The sequence below is a fragment of the Nomia melanderi genome, chromosome 13, assembly GCF_051020985.1.
Source record: "Nomia melanderi isolate GNS246 chromosome 13, iyNomMela1, whole genome shotgun sequence".
In the NCBI taxonomy this organism is placed as follows: Eukaryota; Metazoa; Arthropoda; class Insecta; order Hymenoptera; family Halictidae; genus Nomia; species Nomia melanderi.
This window is the reverse complement of record NC_135011.1, coordinates 887,669-904,338: the sequence shown is the minus strand read 5'-3', so window position 1 is coordinate 904,338 and position 16,670 is coordinate 887,669. Positions and strand designations below refer to the sequence as shown.

The window sequence follows — 16,670 nt, the reverse complement described above, 5'->3', positions numbered from 1 at the left end:
TTTTTTTTAAATTCGCAATAGTGCGTTAACGTGTAGAACGGTAAAACACATGTAAAATCGCGCGTAGCGTGTGAAGTGTATTTCAACATATCTATAAACAGTTAAATATATTTTAAATGGTCGATGACATACGTTAACATAAAGATCATCTTGAAAAACCATTAGAGGGTAAGTTATGATACACACATAATTCTATAGAACGTATTGCCTGAAAGAAGGTTATGTTTTGCACGCTCGTCAATCTGATAAGAAATATAAACTAAATCAAATTTCATAGGACTACTTTCTTACTAATATACTTTAACATCGCTCAAACTGTAAAGTACTAGCATAATCATAATGATTTCATAACTCAATGATTGCATACATTTTTTAAAACGAAATCCTACAATTTTTTACGTACATAGGAATTTATGTCGCATTGCTTAAAATATATTGCGTTATATTTTTTATATCACGTTAATCCCTTCGTAAGTTAACATCAAATATAATAACATAACGTCTAAAAATACTACTATTAAATTGCCAAGTTTTCCTTAAAAGCGAATTAATTATAAATCTTTTTATGATATAAAAGTTATCATACAAGTGACCGGTCTGTCACGGTCAGTACCGTATATGGTATACATAGATAGCCCTGTATACATATATATATTTGTATCTTACACAGATAACTTTTTCAACGCGTATTACCTAATAATAATTTATAATTAATAATACTCGCGAGCGTAATGAAACGTGATGTAATTATATACCGGTTAAAGGTCATTGTTCCATAAATTCTAATTAGATCATGGATTTAATATATTTCATCACGGTCTGTCATACCCGGTGAAACACAGAGAATTCAAACTGAAAACGAAAAAGAAACAACACTGCCCGTCGCGCTCGTATTGTTTGTGAAAGCAGCGAAGAAGAAAGTGGAGTCCCACACGAAATCGTTCTTTCGCGAGTTCCCCGACTACCAATGAATCTTCCCATACGTACAACCGGAGAATCTTAATGCGGTCTTGCAAATTGACGCACAATAAAGAACAGCATGAAACGTTAATGGCTTTCAATAGGATTAATTTACAAGTTGCATGCGACTAACTAGACATCAGGTCACACCGATTCTGCAGCTCAAGAATGCTGTTCGAAAGTCGAAAAACAATAAGGAACCGTCACGCAGCTCCTTCGAAACGTATCATTTAAAAAAAAAAGAAAAAAATAATTCAGTGACATTTTCACCGATATCTATTTCAAGGAAACGTAAACGGAGTATTAAAAATAAATATGTGACATGATTGATCCAGTGCTCGTTAAATCTGTAGCTGCAACGCAATACACACACACACACACATACGCAGGCGCACGAAATCCAAGGTACACGTCGTGTGACGCAGCGAGCGATAGAAAATGCATACGCAAGCGAAAGAATGTTTTTCCTCGGTTTAATTAATATTTTCGTGGAACCTTATTGGACGATCGAGAGTAACGCCACCATCTGTTTATATGGAATGGTGAACCTACCATTGACCGCGTTCCACGTTTTAGCGGCCAAACACTAACGGCACGCGTCTAACGGGCCACATTCGGATCCGAATCTTATCGTAATCCCCAGCATCGTTAATGAACGGGATCGCGCGCTCGATAAAATAAAGAAAAAGGAAGAAAGGAAAGTTCCAAGTTGATCAGTCAACACACACCCATGGACGTTGTTTTGCCCCGGCGTACCACGTGTTCTCCTTGGTTCCTCGGGTGCAGTTATGGTTCGACCTTTGCGGTGATCGCGTCGGTTGCCCGATGAAACTGAAACTCGTTCCGTTCTCGTATTCTTTTTTCGCGTGTTACGTGTAAGACCGTCTAACTTCGTAACGAAACCGGAAGTGAACGTTCGTCGTCGATCTTCCCTCCAAAAAGTGTGACCCTACCCCATGGTGCGATTTGAATTTTCGCGGGTAAATTCGACGAGGCTGGATCGTTGCTCGGTATAAGGTATTTTTCGAATTAATTTTATAAAACACTTTCTACGGTTATGAATGTTCCGACTACATTTGAATTTCGAATGCGACGATATTCAACGACAGTTCACTAATCTCGGATGTAAATCGCGCGAACGATATATCGCGTTCCACGTGTTTCGATCGCGAGTTCGATTATTCGTTGACCGTTGAGTGATGCGAAAGCCTTATTGTTGCATTATTTATGATAATTTGCAATTAACGTCGGGGGAAGATACGAAATATTTCGTCGAAGGTAACATAGATTATTCTCTAGAAAAGGAAGAAAATATGGCGCGTGATTTCGACGGTTTTCGAATATCCGAACGACGGAGTTAGAGGGAACGAGTCGTTCGATTAATGGAGGGAAGCTTATCGGGCGAATTCGTGTTGTAAATCGTTTTATTTTCACTGTCTGGCATCCTTGCAGCAAGTGGTCGCGCGTTATCGAATAACAAGGTCAAATTCCACGCATTTAAAAGCATATGTGTCCATGCGGTCACCGTAACGAATTTCGACGCAACGATTCCATTGATCGGCCGATTGGAAACGAATGGTTCGATTTGTCACCCAGGGCAGACACAAAAGCGGCGGTTTTTAAACGTTCGAATAGGAATTTGTAATTTGAATACAAATCAATGTTGTCGACTGTATCTATTTTTCACGATTCGTTGCAGGTCCACAGAAAAATCGTGTCACGCGGTTGTATACACGATCCATGATCCATTAGTCAAACGGTTATTATATAATATTACGCTACAGTATTTTTATTATATAATCTGATAATTATATAATGCTATAAATTGTCGATTTAATAATTCTGAACTAAAGCGAAACCGATATATTTTTTAGGAGTACAGGACGATATAATACTACTTCCGGTAGGACGGTAGAGGAACCTAACCAAGACTTAATGCGAGGTAGAGTCCCTTTAATTAACCCTTTGACTGCGATGCGTTAAAAAGGAAACAATTTTGTATCTATCATTAATGAAAGCAGAATTTATGGGCATTACATTTTTATAGAAACAATTCTGAGCAGGAAGAGTATGATGCCAGAGGAAAGCGTGTTAACACGTTCACTATCAGCGTTACATACTTGTAACGGCTAATCATATATTTTACATAATGAAAATGAAATTATAGATATTAATCCATTAATATAGTAATCCTATATTTTACGCAATGAAAATGAAATTATGGATATTATTAGAAATGATAAACTACATTACATGCAGGAACTTAGTGACTCGTTTCAGTTTCATTTTTCTATTTTGTTTAGATTTATTGGATTGAAGAAAATAATTGAGGAGAAAATAATTAAGGAGACCGTCACCGAAATGAACGCTGCTAGCGAGCGTGTCAGCACTCTTAAACTGTTACATGAAAAATTAATTGCATTGGCGCTTAAAGACGCTGTCCGCAGTCAAAGGGTTAATCAACTGTTACAAGTAACGTTACACCGACGAATCTTGGAAAGGAACACACGAGGCGTCGTGTCCCAGATCAGGAATCGAGTCGTTAATCGAATTCTTCGCGCGAGGATCGTGCCATCGATGGCGCAAAGAGACGTTACACACTGTGAACCGAGTCAGTGAACTGTCCACGACGGATATTGTCGCCGGTGAACACGTTGAGCGCCACGGAAATCTTAAGCGTTTTTCCATAGAGTTGAATCTATATTCCTGAATCTATATTCAACGGAAGTTCGAATGAACCGTTACACTTAACGCTAGAACCGACTTAAACCTTTACTGTCTCGATAGAAATAAGCGTTCCTTGAGAACTGACCTGCACTTCAATATTACCATTACTATATCACTTCCGTTAATCATTTTCACAGAAGTATCCGTATCTTCAATAATCATAAAACGCAATCAGGAATAAATGATTCAACCTATCTGGCAGTTCTGCGTTAAGAAAGTGCAACCCGATCGATTTGATTGCTCGGTAGTCGCGTTAACGTAACGTAGAAAGTCGGCGATAGTCCCGCGACCGAGCGGATCCAGCGTTTCGTTACCGTGTTGTTCCGAAGGTTCGAAAGTCGGTGCGCGAGGCACGCGTTCGCCAACAACAACAACAACGAGAAGAGGAACAGTCCCCGCACCGAGATAAAGCGGCTCCACGGTGCCGGGATCTATGGATCACGTCCAGGTGGTTTCTCTCGCGAGGAGCGTGGCGGTTGGATCAAAGTTTACCCGCTTGTCACCGTCCGCGATCGGGCACGAGCCGAGATAAACGCCGATTGGAATCATGAGCGCGAGCAGTTGAGTCGGAGACGCTGCTTTTACGGACTAAGCTCGCGTGTCGCTCGGCTCGGTGCCCACCTTGCAGCCCGCTCTTCCTCTTCTTCTACTACTATTATTATTTCTTCTTCATCGTGCTCGCTTGCCTCCTGCGTGCTCGCCGAGCGCTGACAATGGACGGCCTCGTCGAGATTTTCCTATTCTTCGGGATCCTCTACTACTTTTTCAACTTCAGGTAACGTATAGCCTGAGGATTCGATGCGTTGATGATTGATTTGCGTTTGATTTTCTTGGGGGTTGTGTTTTGGAAGTGTTTGATGATACTGCGGGATTGATGGTCGTTGATGGCTGCGGGTCATTAGACTACACCTCGCTCGAGCGTTGCGGTTCATGTCGATGATCGTCGCCAACAAAGTTGCACAACTCGCGCGGCGGGTCTTATTTATAATTTATATGGGACGGTTAACCCTTTGGCCCGCCGCGGGGATGCTCTTAATACGTGCCCCGTAATTCTATTGGCTGCGATCCGCGGGACGTGCCGGACGGCGAGAACTTGTGTGGATTTTTTCAAGTCGTTTTGTATTTCAGTATTTCAATATTTATATATTTATATATTTATGTATTTATATATTTATATGTTTATATATTTATATATAAATATATTTTAATCTTTCAATCTTTCAATCTTTCAATCTTTCAGTCTTTCAATATTTTAATATTTTAATATTTATATATTTCAATACTCAATACTTCACTATTTCTGTATTTCAATATTTATATATGTCAATCTTTCAATATTTCAATATTTATATATTTATATATTTATATATTTCAATACTCAATACTTCAATACTTCAATACTTCAATATTTATATATTTATATGTTAACATATTTATACGTTTATATGTCAACATATTCATATGTTTATATGTTCACATATTTATATGTTTATATGTTAACATATTTCTATATTTCTATATTTCTATATTCACATATTTCTATATTTATTTAATTTCGCCTTCCAGCTAAGAAACACTACAAACTCTGAGTCACACCTCTATTCCCATTTATTCACCGAACTTCCATACACCAACACGCATGTACTGCCAAAGGCAGTCACCAACACAAAAAAGAAACATCCTTTTTTCCCGAGAAACGTTAATCGGATAAAGTGTCTTGTAAGTTAACGAGCATTCGATGTGATTTTTCTTGATTGATCGAGCACTGGATGAATGAAGCTAACACAATCTGCCGTTTACGAGCGAAGCACAATGTCTTGCTTAGCATTAAACGCTCATGAATATTAAACCGAACTCGGTCGGGTAGGTAATCTCATGCAATTGCTGCGCGCGTTGCCTGCTTCGATTCGCGAATACATTTGCATTGTTGTAACGATTACTCTGTCAGTCTGCAGCGGAAATATTGTCGCATCCACGGAAGTGTTCGGCGGGGTACAGGACACCGGAAGCGCCGTATATTACCAGGAAGAGAACATTTCCCCGATAAGTAGCCGCGTTCGCAAGAGGAACATAATCGTCCAGAATTTTCCGACTGGAAATCGTGACAGGAATCGTCTCGAAGATAATTTCACCGGAAAAAATCACCGTGATAATTGCTGTACGCGTCACCGGTCGACTTTTTTTCACCGACTAATTGCCAGTGAACTCCGCGGGCTCCGCATTAGCATAAATCACAGTACTCGCGTCTGTTCGCAGGCGACATCTTTTCGCATGAGCACAGTTTGACAAAGTCCGGAGAATCAGTGGAATGTTTCCTTATAAAAATTGCGCACCATAAATGGCACACGTGGCGAACGTTAATCCTTAGCAGTCCTATGTCAGTCGACGTTCTATTTTATTGCAAGCTCTACTTGCTTTAATTTTTTCTATATTTATTTGTGGTATCACAATCGTACCATTTAAAGGTAACATTTCAATGACTTGCAAGTATTCTTGAATAAATAAGTAGAGCGTCATATAAGCTGCAATTGAATGAACGTCGACGTGAACTTCAAAGTGAGAAGCCAAGAACACTTTGGACTGCAAAGGGTTAAAGGTGAACTGTGGAATGTAGGGAATCAAGTCGATCTGCGACGAGTATACTTGTCAGAGAAAATGCACCTGGTAGATAGTAATGTAGTTAGATATATAGGTACATGTCTAGATAGTTAGATATATAGGTACATGTCTAGGTAGTTAGATATATAGGTACATGTCTAGATAGTTAGATATATAGGTACATGTCTAGGTAGTTAGATATATAGGTACATGTCTAGGTAGCTATTCAGTTAGGTGCGTAGATAGCTATTCAGTTGGCTGTCTAATTAGCTATTCAGTTAGGTATCTAACGAGCTATTCGCTTAGACACCGTACACAAGTGAAAAGCCGAAGCGAAATGATAACTGACACGTTTGAACGAATGAATAATTAACACGTTGACCACGGGAATGTTTCGTGTAACACTAAGTTACAAAATACTCTTCGAGTGAATTAGCAATGATCTGCAGCTCTTGTTATTGTTATTTAACTACATGTAACTAAGTGTTTCACATTAGTCTTCTTGTAACCTACAAGTAATCTGGACCACCGTAACGAACAACGTGTCAATTGTCGAACAGATCGGTTAACCGATTTATCATCGTTATCTCCTCCGTTGGGGATGACTACCGGCAACCTGTCGGGATCGATCAGCTTCGACTGGCAAGCGCGTGGTACCCTTATCAATTTGGACTTTTGGCCAGTTTATTATTCATTCCCGTCTCTTTTGTTTACTTCAACGAAACAATTGTTGTTTACGTATCGCGACAGATAAAACCGTTGCTTTCCGGTCGGTACAACGTCCGTGCCGTACAGTATTCTCTTATACTAACCCTTTTTACAAATCAAATCAAACTAAATCAATCTCGATCTTCACTTAATTACTAATCACGAGAATAACGTGTACCGTCACGAATGTTTCATTAGGCTGTACAAGTCTCTCCAATCGTAACGTTCCGTTCGGCAGAAATAGAAAGACATAGCTTTCGGAAGATCGGTATGCTCGGAAGATATAGATCAGAATCACGCAACAAGACACAATGTGCACTAATTACATCGACAAAATGAAAGGTGCCCCGGGCCAGCCGAATATTTCCCAACAGGAAAGCGTCGAGCCTGCGCAGTTAAAGGAACCGGTATCAGGCGACATTGTCTCGTTCGTCGGTTTAGTTTTATTCTAAAACGCGGCGATTATTCGCGCGGTACCCACGCTTCTATCCTCTCCGGCGTAGAGTACATTTAATCCTCGTTTATGTAACCGATACTCGATACGTTCGCGTGCACTTAGCCCGGCTCCAGATCGTATGGCCGGCTGGTGTCCCTTTCCTCGGCAGGTATTGGCTCGGCAACTTCGCCGGTCTGCCCGAGATCGCACTTGGAACCGCTCGTCGCGCGGAGAACGACGAGCGAACGGCGAACGCGCAACAGTGGCGCAGCATTTTTAACACTAGAACTACCGAGCACTTAATACGATTAGCCCTTCGCACTCTCCAGAGGCGCCGCTAAGTCACCGAATGACTTGACACAGCAAAACTGTGAACTTTGATATTTAATAGTAAACTTTGTATAATGCATCAATGTACGAGACATTGAAAGAAAATAGTTCTCTACCTCTATGCATGTGAGATTTCTTAATTCAATCTGTATCTCATTAGAAAGTATTGAATATTTCCGGTGAAAGACTTCTGGAGTGCAAAGGGTTAATATGCAATTCCTATAGAATTGTAACAGATTATTTTCAGTTTCCTCACGTTCATTATAGTACTCGAATGAAACTATTCGTTTTCAAAATCATTTCGAATATTCGATGCTTCGAAGGTATCAATAATTGCTAAATAAATCGGAACGGTAGTTCTAGTGTTAACCCTTCGTTCACCCGTTTAGGCAGTTAGACGCTTATAAATAGACGATTAGGATACGTTATCGCGAGTACTCGCGTCGACGTCGACGCAAATCACCGAATCCTAAACTTAGCGTTCGACGTCGTTCAACTCCGTTCGCGAATTAATGTTTCGACGCGGTTTTACGCGCTCGTCACGTAACTTTACGACTCCATTGTTCGTCACGCGAGACTTTATTTAGAGCTCGGTCGAATTCTTTGAAATATACAAAACTTTCGGCAGACAAAGCTGAATTATATATCACATGTTTAATTAATATAAAAAAGGAAATTACGCGATGATCTCTTGCCGTTCGAGTAACTGAATCATCTCGAAATGTCGACATTCGTCCGCAAAGGGTTAATCTGAGTTCAAAACCAAGCAAACGTCCATGATAATTCAGTTCTCTTTAAAATCCACGTGTCAGACTCGTGATTTAGAATATTTTAAAATATTCATGATGAACAAATATTCAATTCACATAGAATAATTGGAATTCTCTTAGCTTCTGAACTGTGATCGATCTGACTACTTTATCAATGATTTCTTGAAACTAAGGGAAAATTCCAGTTTCATTCTAACAAATCACAAGGCGAGGGGTTGACACTAGGTTTACTGAACCCGTCAATTTGACGGATATTGAATTTTTTAAACATTATTCAGTAACAGTTCAAGTCGATCTTGATTCGCGCAGTTATGCGTATACGCATTACAATACTCTGATTTTGAAGCTACAATTTCTGCGATTCGTGTAAACGAACACGTAGTTCTCTAGGAACAATAGAATAAAGTCCGCGAATCTAATGTTAACCGTCTTCCCTCGAGTCTGCAATTGTCCCAAGAGAAAGCTGAAAATTGCTACCTTTACGCACAGCGTGACCGATGGGCAAACAAAGGTACGCACGCGAATTAGCGAACGAAGCGGCGCGGAAATCTTCGGGAAACGAACCTTACCCAAGCTCCGGCTGGTAATTATCTTCGAGACTCATTATCGACGCGATAAATCTGCCAGTCGCTATTTTTGGAATGACCGATACATTGTTATCGCGTTCACCGCTGCAGTTTCACGGCTCAATTGAACCCCTTAATCTCTTGACCTTTGGGTTTCGCGGTTGAATCTCCGATGTTCTCCTCTTGCAATGCGTCACTTGAGTTTTCGGCGTCACCTTTGAACCCTCCGTGTTCCAAGGACACTTCCTATGTTCGGATTCTTTGGAGAACAAAGATGGAACTTTGGAGCATGTCGACAGTCGAATTGGCTTTTAACAGTTTTTCTGTGGAGACTCCATTGAAATCTTGATTTACTGATTTATCGGTACTAATTAACACGGTCACTATGTGTACCTTATATACGCGAGTTTTGTAAGAAAATATTTTTAAGAGACACGTGGTGAAGATATATAAATGTTATATAAATGTTATAGAGAATTGAATATAAGCTAATATTTCATTAGACAAAATTAATGCAGTTCATTAGTTAAGTGTAACTTCTGTGGCACGGAACGTTAAAGATGTCTGATTAACACATTACAACATTAAGAAATCTCGTTATGTAAAGACACTTAGCTATGCAACTTCGCTAATTACAGCATTGAAAAGAATATAAAATTTAATTCGAATTGATTATCCATTTAAAATATATCTAAGTTTCTCTATGTATAATGATACAAGTTGACCTCACTGAAAATTGCCATCTTCGGTTTTCTGAAAGTTAGCAATATGTTAATTACTCTATTGAAGATTAATGAGTAGATTTCACAGTATTTTTATTACATAATAATATATCTAAATTTTTCTATATATAATGATACAAGTTGACCTCAGTGAAAATTGCCATCTTCAGTTTTCTGAAAATTAGCAATGTGTTAATTAATCCGTTAAAGATTAATGAGTCGGTATCACTATCCTCGTAATCGTTCTCGGCTAATTTGGAAGCTCCGGCGATGACCTCTGTGTCAGTCGTGTTAATGATTTCTCGGTATCCGTGGTCCGCCGATGATCGCGTGAGAAGGGAATGAGATTCAGCTTGTTTCGTTTCGATTTTCTGTCGTCGGCTTATCGCGGAACTCGAACACGTCCGACGCGGAGGGACAGGTTCGAAAATAAAGAAAAACCGCATCCGCTCCGCTCAGAATCGCACTCGACCGTGTCGACCCGTTAAATGCACGGGAGATCGAGCGTGAATGATGCGCGATTGCGTCCGAGAGCATCACCCGTGAAATTCCCGTGGCATTATATCCGCGATTGCTCATTGGCAATCGTGACGGGATATTGTTAATTAGAAGTCACCGACATTTAACTGCATCGTCCCGCCACTGCGTCGTTACTCTTCGTAAGCTTGCCTTTTTGCGGTTCCCCATAGACTTCGACCACTTCTGGGGGATTTGGTAGATTTTTCTTTTTATTAATCCTTTGACGAAGATTCTTTGAAATGTAGAAAACTTTTAACAGATGGAGATGAATTGTGTATTGATTATTTAACACTGAAACTACCAGAGGGGTCAAATGACTCTGATGTTTTCTTTTTGCAATTATTAGAAAGGTAACAGATATTTCTCTGAGAAATTATTGAAGTTGATTTAGCAGTACGCAAACTGGATTGTAAATCAATTAAAGTCTCGATAGATGTACCCTTGAAGTTGCTATAGAGGAATTTCAAGAAGCCAATTTAACTGCTCGGTAGGTTTAGTGTTAAAGCATCCCTTGTGTCGGTACGGATATACGAATCTATTTTACGTCTTCCAAAAGCGTTTTCATAGATTGAATAACATTTTGACCCGGCTGGTAGGTTTAGTGTTAAATCTGAAGTTTTCAGAGGAAATTCTATATAAATCATTCCAGTTGCCCGGTGGTTCTAGCGTTAAATGGTTTACAATATGATCGCAGGGCGAACACGATGGTGGACGTATTGTCGACTCGCCTTCAAGAGGTCTACGCGAAATGGGAGAGCAGAACGGAAGTGAAGAGGAACTTGGAACCGTCCAGCAATCTGTACACCATAGGGGGTAAGGTTTCCCTTGTAGTCTCCAGTCATGATTAAACTCATAATTAGAACGTTATTAATGATCGTCAATTTCACTGATTTAGTCAACTTTATTCGTCAACTTTTCAGATCTTCGTCGAGCCAGCCACCAGGTGCACAAGAGGAGAATACAAGACAGGATACAGGCGAAGAAAATTCGGGAGAACTCTTTGTTCAAGATAAAAGAGTCCGAGCCGCTGGTTCCTCTGGTCAAAGAGAAGCCCTCGTTCTTGCGGTACTGCTGTAGTGACTGTACACCATCCTCCAGAGTAAGTCTCGCGTGGAGATTGTGATTGTTTGGAAACAAAGATGAGTGATGGTACACAGGCTAAATGCTGGGACTTTACTAAAGCTGAAATTCTAAATGAGTAAACGCTAGAACTAGACTACTCGAATCGACCTATAATTTTTATTTTGCACATGTTTCAATTGCCATGAGTACTTTACAAGAGATTGTGAAATGCATTTGTACATCTGTATAGAAAGATTCGAGATCAGAAATGTATTCTAATTTTCATGAAACGTTGGAGATAAGTCGCTCTGATTACTTAGTAGTTGTAGCGTTAGAAGAATATTTATTTAATATTAATTGGCTGCTGTTGTATATGTCAGGTATAGTCAAACAATATTGACATGCAAAAAGGAAAATAGACAATCAAGAATGAAGATTTGCAGAGAGTGTACTAACACCAATCTAATGAGACAATAATCTAATCATTGTTTCCATTGGAGCAATGGTCCTCAATGCAACTTCAAACTACGCAGACGATTTGAAAACGTTGACGTAGTGTGTTCACATTCCTGCTAACTAAAAATATATTCAGCCACGGCTCTTGTGACCGTCGTACGCGCAAAACTGTGAATATTGTGGTTGCACATGTGTACCGTTCCTATAGAGTGACTCGACACGTTTTATTTCATTCCGAGCGATTAATTCAGTTCAGTTACCTCGCTTCGATTACCGATCATCGACGATATTCATTAATTATTCATATTGTAAACAGCTTGTACGTAAAACAGTTTGAAATGTATTCAAGCTGTAAAGGTGCGATCCGTGTGTGCGTGTGTCGAAACCGAAACAATGGAAATTGAGATTCCGTGACACGTTGGGACAGCCGTTCCCTCGGTGGTGTACTTTGAATTTCAAGTGCAGCGTAACAAACCCCTCGTTACCTAATTACCACGCCCTCTTCTGACGCCTATTTAATTACGTAATTGTTACATCGGATTCTGTTAATTCCTCTTGATCGGCCGACGCGACCGCAATTGTCGATCGCGTAATAATTATGCACGGGCACAGATATACACGTGTCGACACTGATAATTTCGTTGCATAATCCTGCACGTTTTGCTGCATAATAAACGCACTACTGTTTACCATAGCTTAATTGGTCAATTTCCTCAGTGTTAATGTACGGACAACGATGCGTACCGTTAAGTGCAATGTGCAATCACAGTTAACCATTTCAATGAATTCCGTCTGTCACATTAATAATGACAATCCACGCGCCGGTTGAAATAGTTAATTAGGCAGTACGGATAAGCGAAAAATGTACGAGGAACCACGTGGATTTATTTCACGGTGGTTGCGTGTCATCGTAGTCAGGGGATACCCAGTAAGTGAGTCTGTTGGAAAACGTTGAAACGTCATTGTGAAACGCGTTAATGTTTCTCAAGGTTGTACTAAAATTCAGAGAACACTCGACGGTGGTACTTATTTGCTATTAACCTCGTGTCCGTTTGATTGCAGGATTCGCTGGTGCACAGCATCAACAAACAGCACATGCCCTTCGGCCTGAACGTGCTCGTGGTGAACCCGGGCCCCACTCTGCTCTCCAAAGTATTTAATTGCATCTCGCACGTCTGCAGTCGACAGTCCTATGATTACGCGAAAGTAACGCAAATGGTATGGCACGATTGCATATTTTTTCTATGTTTTTCGTATTCCGTTGATTATAGAGAATGTTCGTTTTCCAGGTATTGAACGATGAACGATTAGAAGAGGCAATTAAGCTGACCGCGTTGGAATCGGTGAACAACGATGGCTGCAGCGAGAGAGAGGCTCTGGCCAAGGCGAAGGACAGGGCTAAAACGATACTGCTCGAAATGGAGAGCGGGATGAGCAATGTTTTACTTAAAATCATCACGTGGCTGCTGTACAAACTGCTGCCTTGCTTCTTACAGTCCGCCATAGTGCTGCCTTCTCAAATAGAGATGCTGAAGACGGCGAACGAGACTGGCCTGCCGTTGATATTCCTTCCACTGCACCGCAGTCACTTAGATTACATCATGATCAGCTTCACTCTGTTGATAAACAACATCAGGAGTCCGCTGATCGCTGCTGGAGATAATCTGAAAATTCCAGTGCTCGGGTACGTTCAGAGCTGTGGGATTTGTAGTGAATCAAGGGCAAGGTTTAAAGTAAATTTCAAGTTTAATTTTAACTTATAATTAAATACAATACTCTCTCTATACTCTCTCTATTACTTCACTCCAGCTCGCAATTCTCACAAAAGACAACAGACAAAAGACGCTTTTCCTCGTGCATCTCCTTCCTAATATACCAATCACTCACTCACATTCTCACATACACGGATTTTCCGGTTATCGCCCCTAATATCTCGCTCTCGCTCTTATTATCATTCATTCAATGATCTAATAGGTGGATCCTAAGAGGTCTAGGCGCATTTTTCATCAAGCGCCGGATTGACCCCGTGTTGGGGCGCAAGGACGTCCTCTACCGTGCCACGCTTCACACGTACATCATGGAAAACCTGAGGGCAGGTCACAATATAGAGTTCTTTATAGAGGGTGGTCGAACGAGAACTGGCAAACCGTGTATGCCGAAGGGTGGCATTCTGAGCGTGATCATCGACGCATACATGGATGGTATTGTTGAGGACGCGCTGCTGGTACCTGTCACAATGAATTATGAACGTCTCGTCGATGGGAACTTCGTTAGGGAACAACTAGGCCAGCCAAAGAAGATGGAGACCTTCAGGTCCACCGTGAAAGCCATGTGGGACACTCTGAAGGGCAACTATGGTATCGTTAAAGTCGACTTCTGTCAGCCATTTTCTCTCAGGGTAAGGTACTGTTTAATTATAGTTTTTAATTGTGATATGAAATATACTTGTCTGTTAAACTTGAGTATTCAACCGACAGGAGATGTTGAAGTCCTTCCAAGCCCAGCAAAATAGGTTGACCGTTGACAAAGCGTCGCCAACCGAGAAAACCTTGAAGTACACAATGTCCAGTTCGTCGCTTTATGGCACAGACGTCATCATTGAAGAGCATCGACAATTAGTAGATAGCATTGCACGACATGTTGTATATGGTACGAATCATGGATCTTAATTCGACCTGACTGAGCATTGCTAATGTAAAATATTTTCTAGATTGCTCTATGTCAACACCGATCATGTCCACCAATGTTGTCGCGTTTCTGTTGCTAAATAAATTCCGGGACGGCTGTACTTTGGACGCATTAGTCGAGGCATTCGACTCGATGAGGCAGGAATTGGAACTTCGAGACAAAGACATTGCTTTCTGCGGGGAGAGCATCGATATCATCCACCGTGCTGTTAGTGAATTGATTATTTGAACACGTTGAACGCCATTTCATACAGCAAAATACGCAAAATGGAGGAAATATTAACACTAAAACTACCAGAGTGGTCAAATGACTCTGATGTCTTTTTGTAATTATTAGAAAGGCCACAAATGTTTCTCTGAGAAATTATTAATGAAACTCATTTAGCAAATTGAATTATAAATCAGTCTGAACAGATGCACTCTTGGAGTTTCTATAAAATTTTCAAAAGTCGATTGAAGTGCTCGGTAGTTTCAGTGTTAAATCATTCGACTGAATTAGATTATTATCACTGCACGTTCATCAGACTGAATGTCACCGCGATGGGTAGTATTTATAATATAGAAATGTCTGCGAGTAATCATCGTTTAATTGAGTGAATTATAGTAGTTTGATTTGTTTTCAACGTGAAAGAATATTTTACTGCTGCAGAGGAATATATTTTGACTGTTTCTAGATGGAGATTCTGGGACCAGGTCTAATCCAACAGCAAAGGCAAGAGATCACAGAAGCGATCGACGGCCAACCGTTCAAATCAGACTTCATCACCGCAATCCGTCCAGTATCAATTTTACCAAACGTGATCGAGCTGTCTTACTACAGCAATGCGCTGCTCACGTGTTATGTTATGGATAGTATAGTAGGTAAGGATCCGCGTTGACTCTTGATCCACTCAGTCCGCTAACATTTTCGTCATACTTCCAGTAACGGCTTTGTATGCTGAATTGCAGTCACAGATCAACGATCCAGTAGCGACTGCTCAGAACAATATCACAGTATCCAAAGATCCCCTGATTCAGAGATCGCTGAAACTCTGTGATATCCTTAAATACGAATTTATTTTCTGTAAACCGTGTCAGGAACTGGAGCGCGCCGTCATCGACGCTGTAGAGAACCTCGCGCATATGGACATCATTACTTTGCAAGAGGTAGTGTACATTGATGCGGTTCGTTTATTGATCTGTGTGTTAACAGTGTGAATTATTTGACAGCAATGTTGCTTGGAGGAGGAGCTGTGGAGCAGGAGGTTCGCGCAGACGTTTGATGATAGTTCAGACGAGGAGTACATCAAAGAAAATAAAACTAAGAATATTCAGTACAAAGTAAGATACGTCTTAAAGTGGAAGATGCTTTGACGGGGATCTTAATTTTTAAATACTGTTGCAGCTGAATTTGCTACCGGAGTATGTGAAACGCATGGAGTTCCTTCATACGTTGTTACGGCCGTTGATTGATACTTACACGTTCAGTGCCTTTACGCTTAACAAAATAGTGGGACGGTCGCTTACCGAGAGAGATTTGGTTCAAGAAGTCTTAAGCGAATTGAAGACAAACTTGGATAGGGGTATAGTGAATTATGGTGAGTAATTATAGTTAGAAGGTAATAGGTTTTGGAGAATGTCATGCAAGATTGATCTTTTCACTATACAGGGGAGAGCTTGTGTGTTGATCCAATAAAGAATTCTTTAAAGTTGTTTGAGAAATGGAACGTTTTGGAGTGCCATCCGCAAGAGAATATTAAAATTTTCTATCTGAAGGATGAGTATGATACAGATTCAGCTGTAACCACAGTCTATGAAACAATAGCGGCTTTTAAATGGACAAGAAATATAAATTGAAAAAGAAAAAGACTACCGTTAATAACTTCTGTAATGTACTATTTTTTTTATATGGAGAATTGTTATAAAGTCTTGTATATAGTGGTTCTTAAACGTTAAGTAAGGATTTAATTCTAAGAAAGCTGTATTTTTGCTACGCATTAGAGATGTAAATTAAAAGAATCGACCGTTGTTCTGTAGATAGATCTTTGTAAATATTTTTACGAAGTCATTATGTTGTACAGTTACATTTCAAATTTCAATTATTCATTCTGCACACGTACAAAAACTTGGTATATATATATACACACATA

The 16,670-nt window shown here is 40.2% G+C and overlaps 1 protein-coding gene across 7 annotated transcripts; it reads left to right on the top strand.

Annotated features, from left to right (window-relative positions):
* The first annotated feature begins 6 nt into the window (after positions 1-6).
* Positions 7-16,659, top strand: mino (glycerol-3-phosphate acyltransferase mino). 7 transcript variants are annotated; one of them, XM_076372983.1, is made up of 15 exons: positions 2,058-2,238; positions 2,835-2,902; positions 4,017-4,462; positions 11,031-11,149; positions 11,257-11,435; positions 12,917-13,072; positions 13,144-13,538; positions 13,829-14,252; positions 14,332-14,503; positions 14,565-14,749; positions 15,216-15,402; positions 15,464-15,687; positions 15,751-15,861; positions 15,926-16,118; positions 16,190-16,659. In XM_076372983.1, the coding sequence occupies exons 3-15, from the start codon at positions 4,401-4,403 to the stop codon at positions 16,375-16,377; spliced, it is 2,595 nt and encodes an 864-aa protein (XP_076229098.1). In that variant the 5' UTR covers positions 2,058-2,238; positions 2,835-2,902; positions 4,017-4,400; the 3' UTR covers positions 16,378-16,659. The 7 variants fall into 7 exon arrangements, with proteins under 7 accessions (XP_031842920.1, XP_031842923.1, XP_031842926.1 ...); XM_031987063.2 differs by lacking the exons at positions 2,058-2,238; positions 2,835-2,902; positions 4,017-4,462 and adding exons at positions 30-168; positions 5,636-5,845; XM_031987061.2 differs by lacking the exons at positions 2,058-2,238; positions 2,835-2,902; positions 4,017-4,462 and adding exons at positions 5,207-5,550; positions 5,636-5,845.
* The last annotated feature ends 11 nt before the right edge of the window (positions 16,660-16,670 follow it).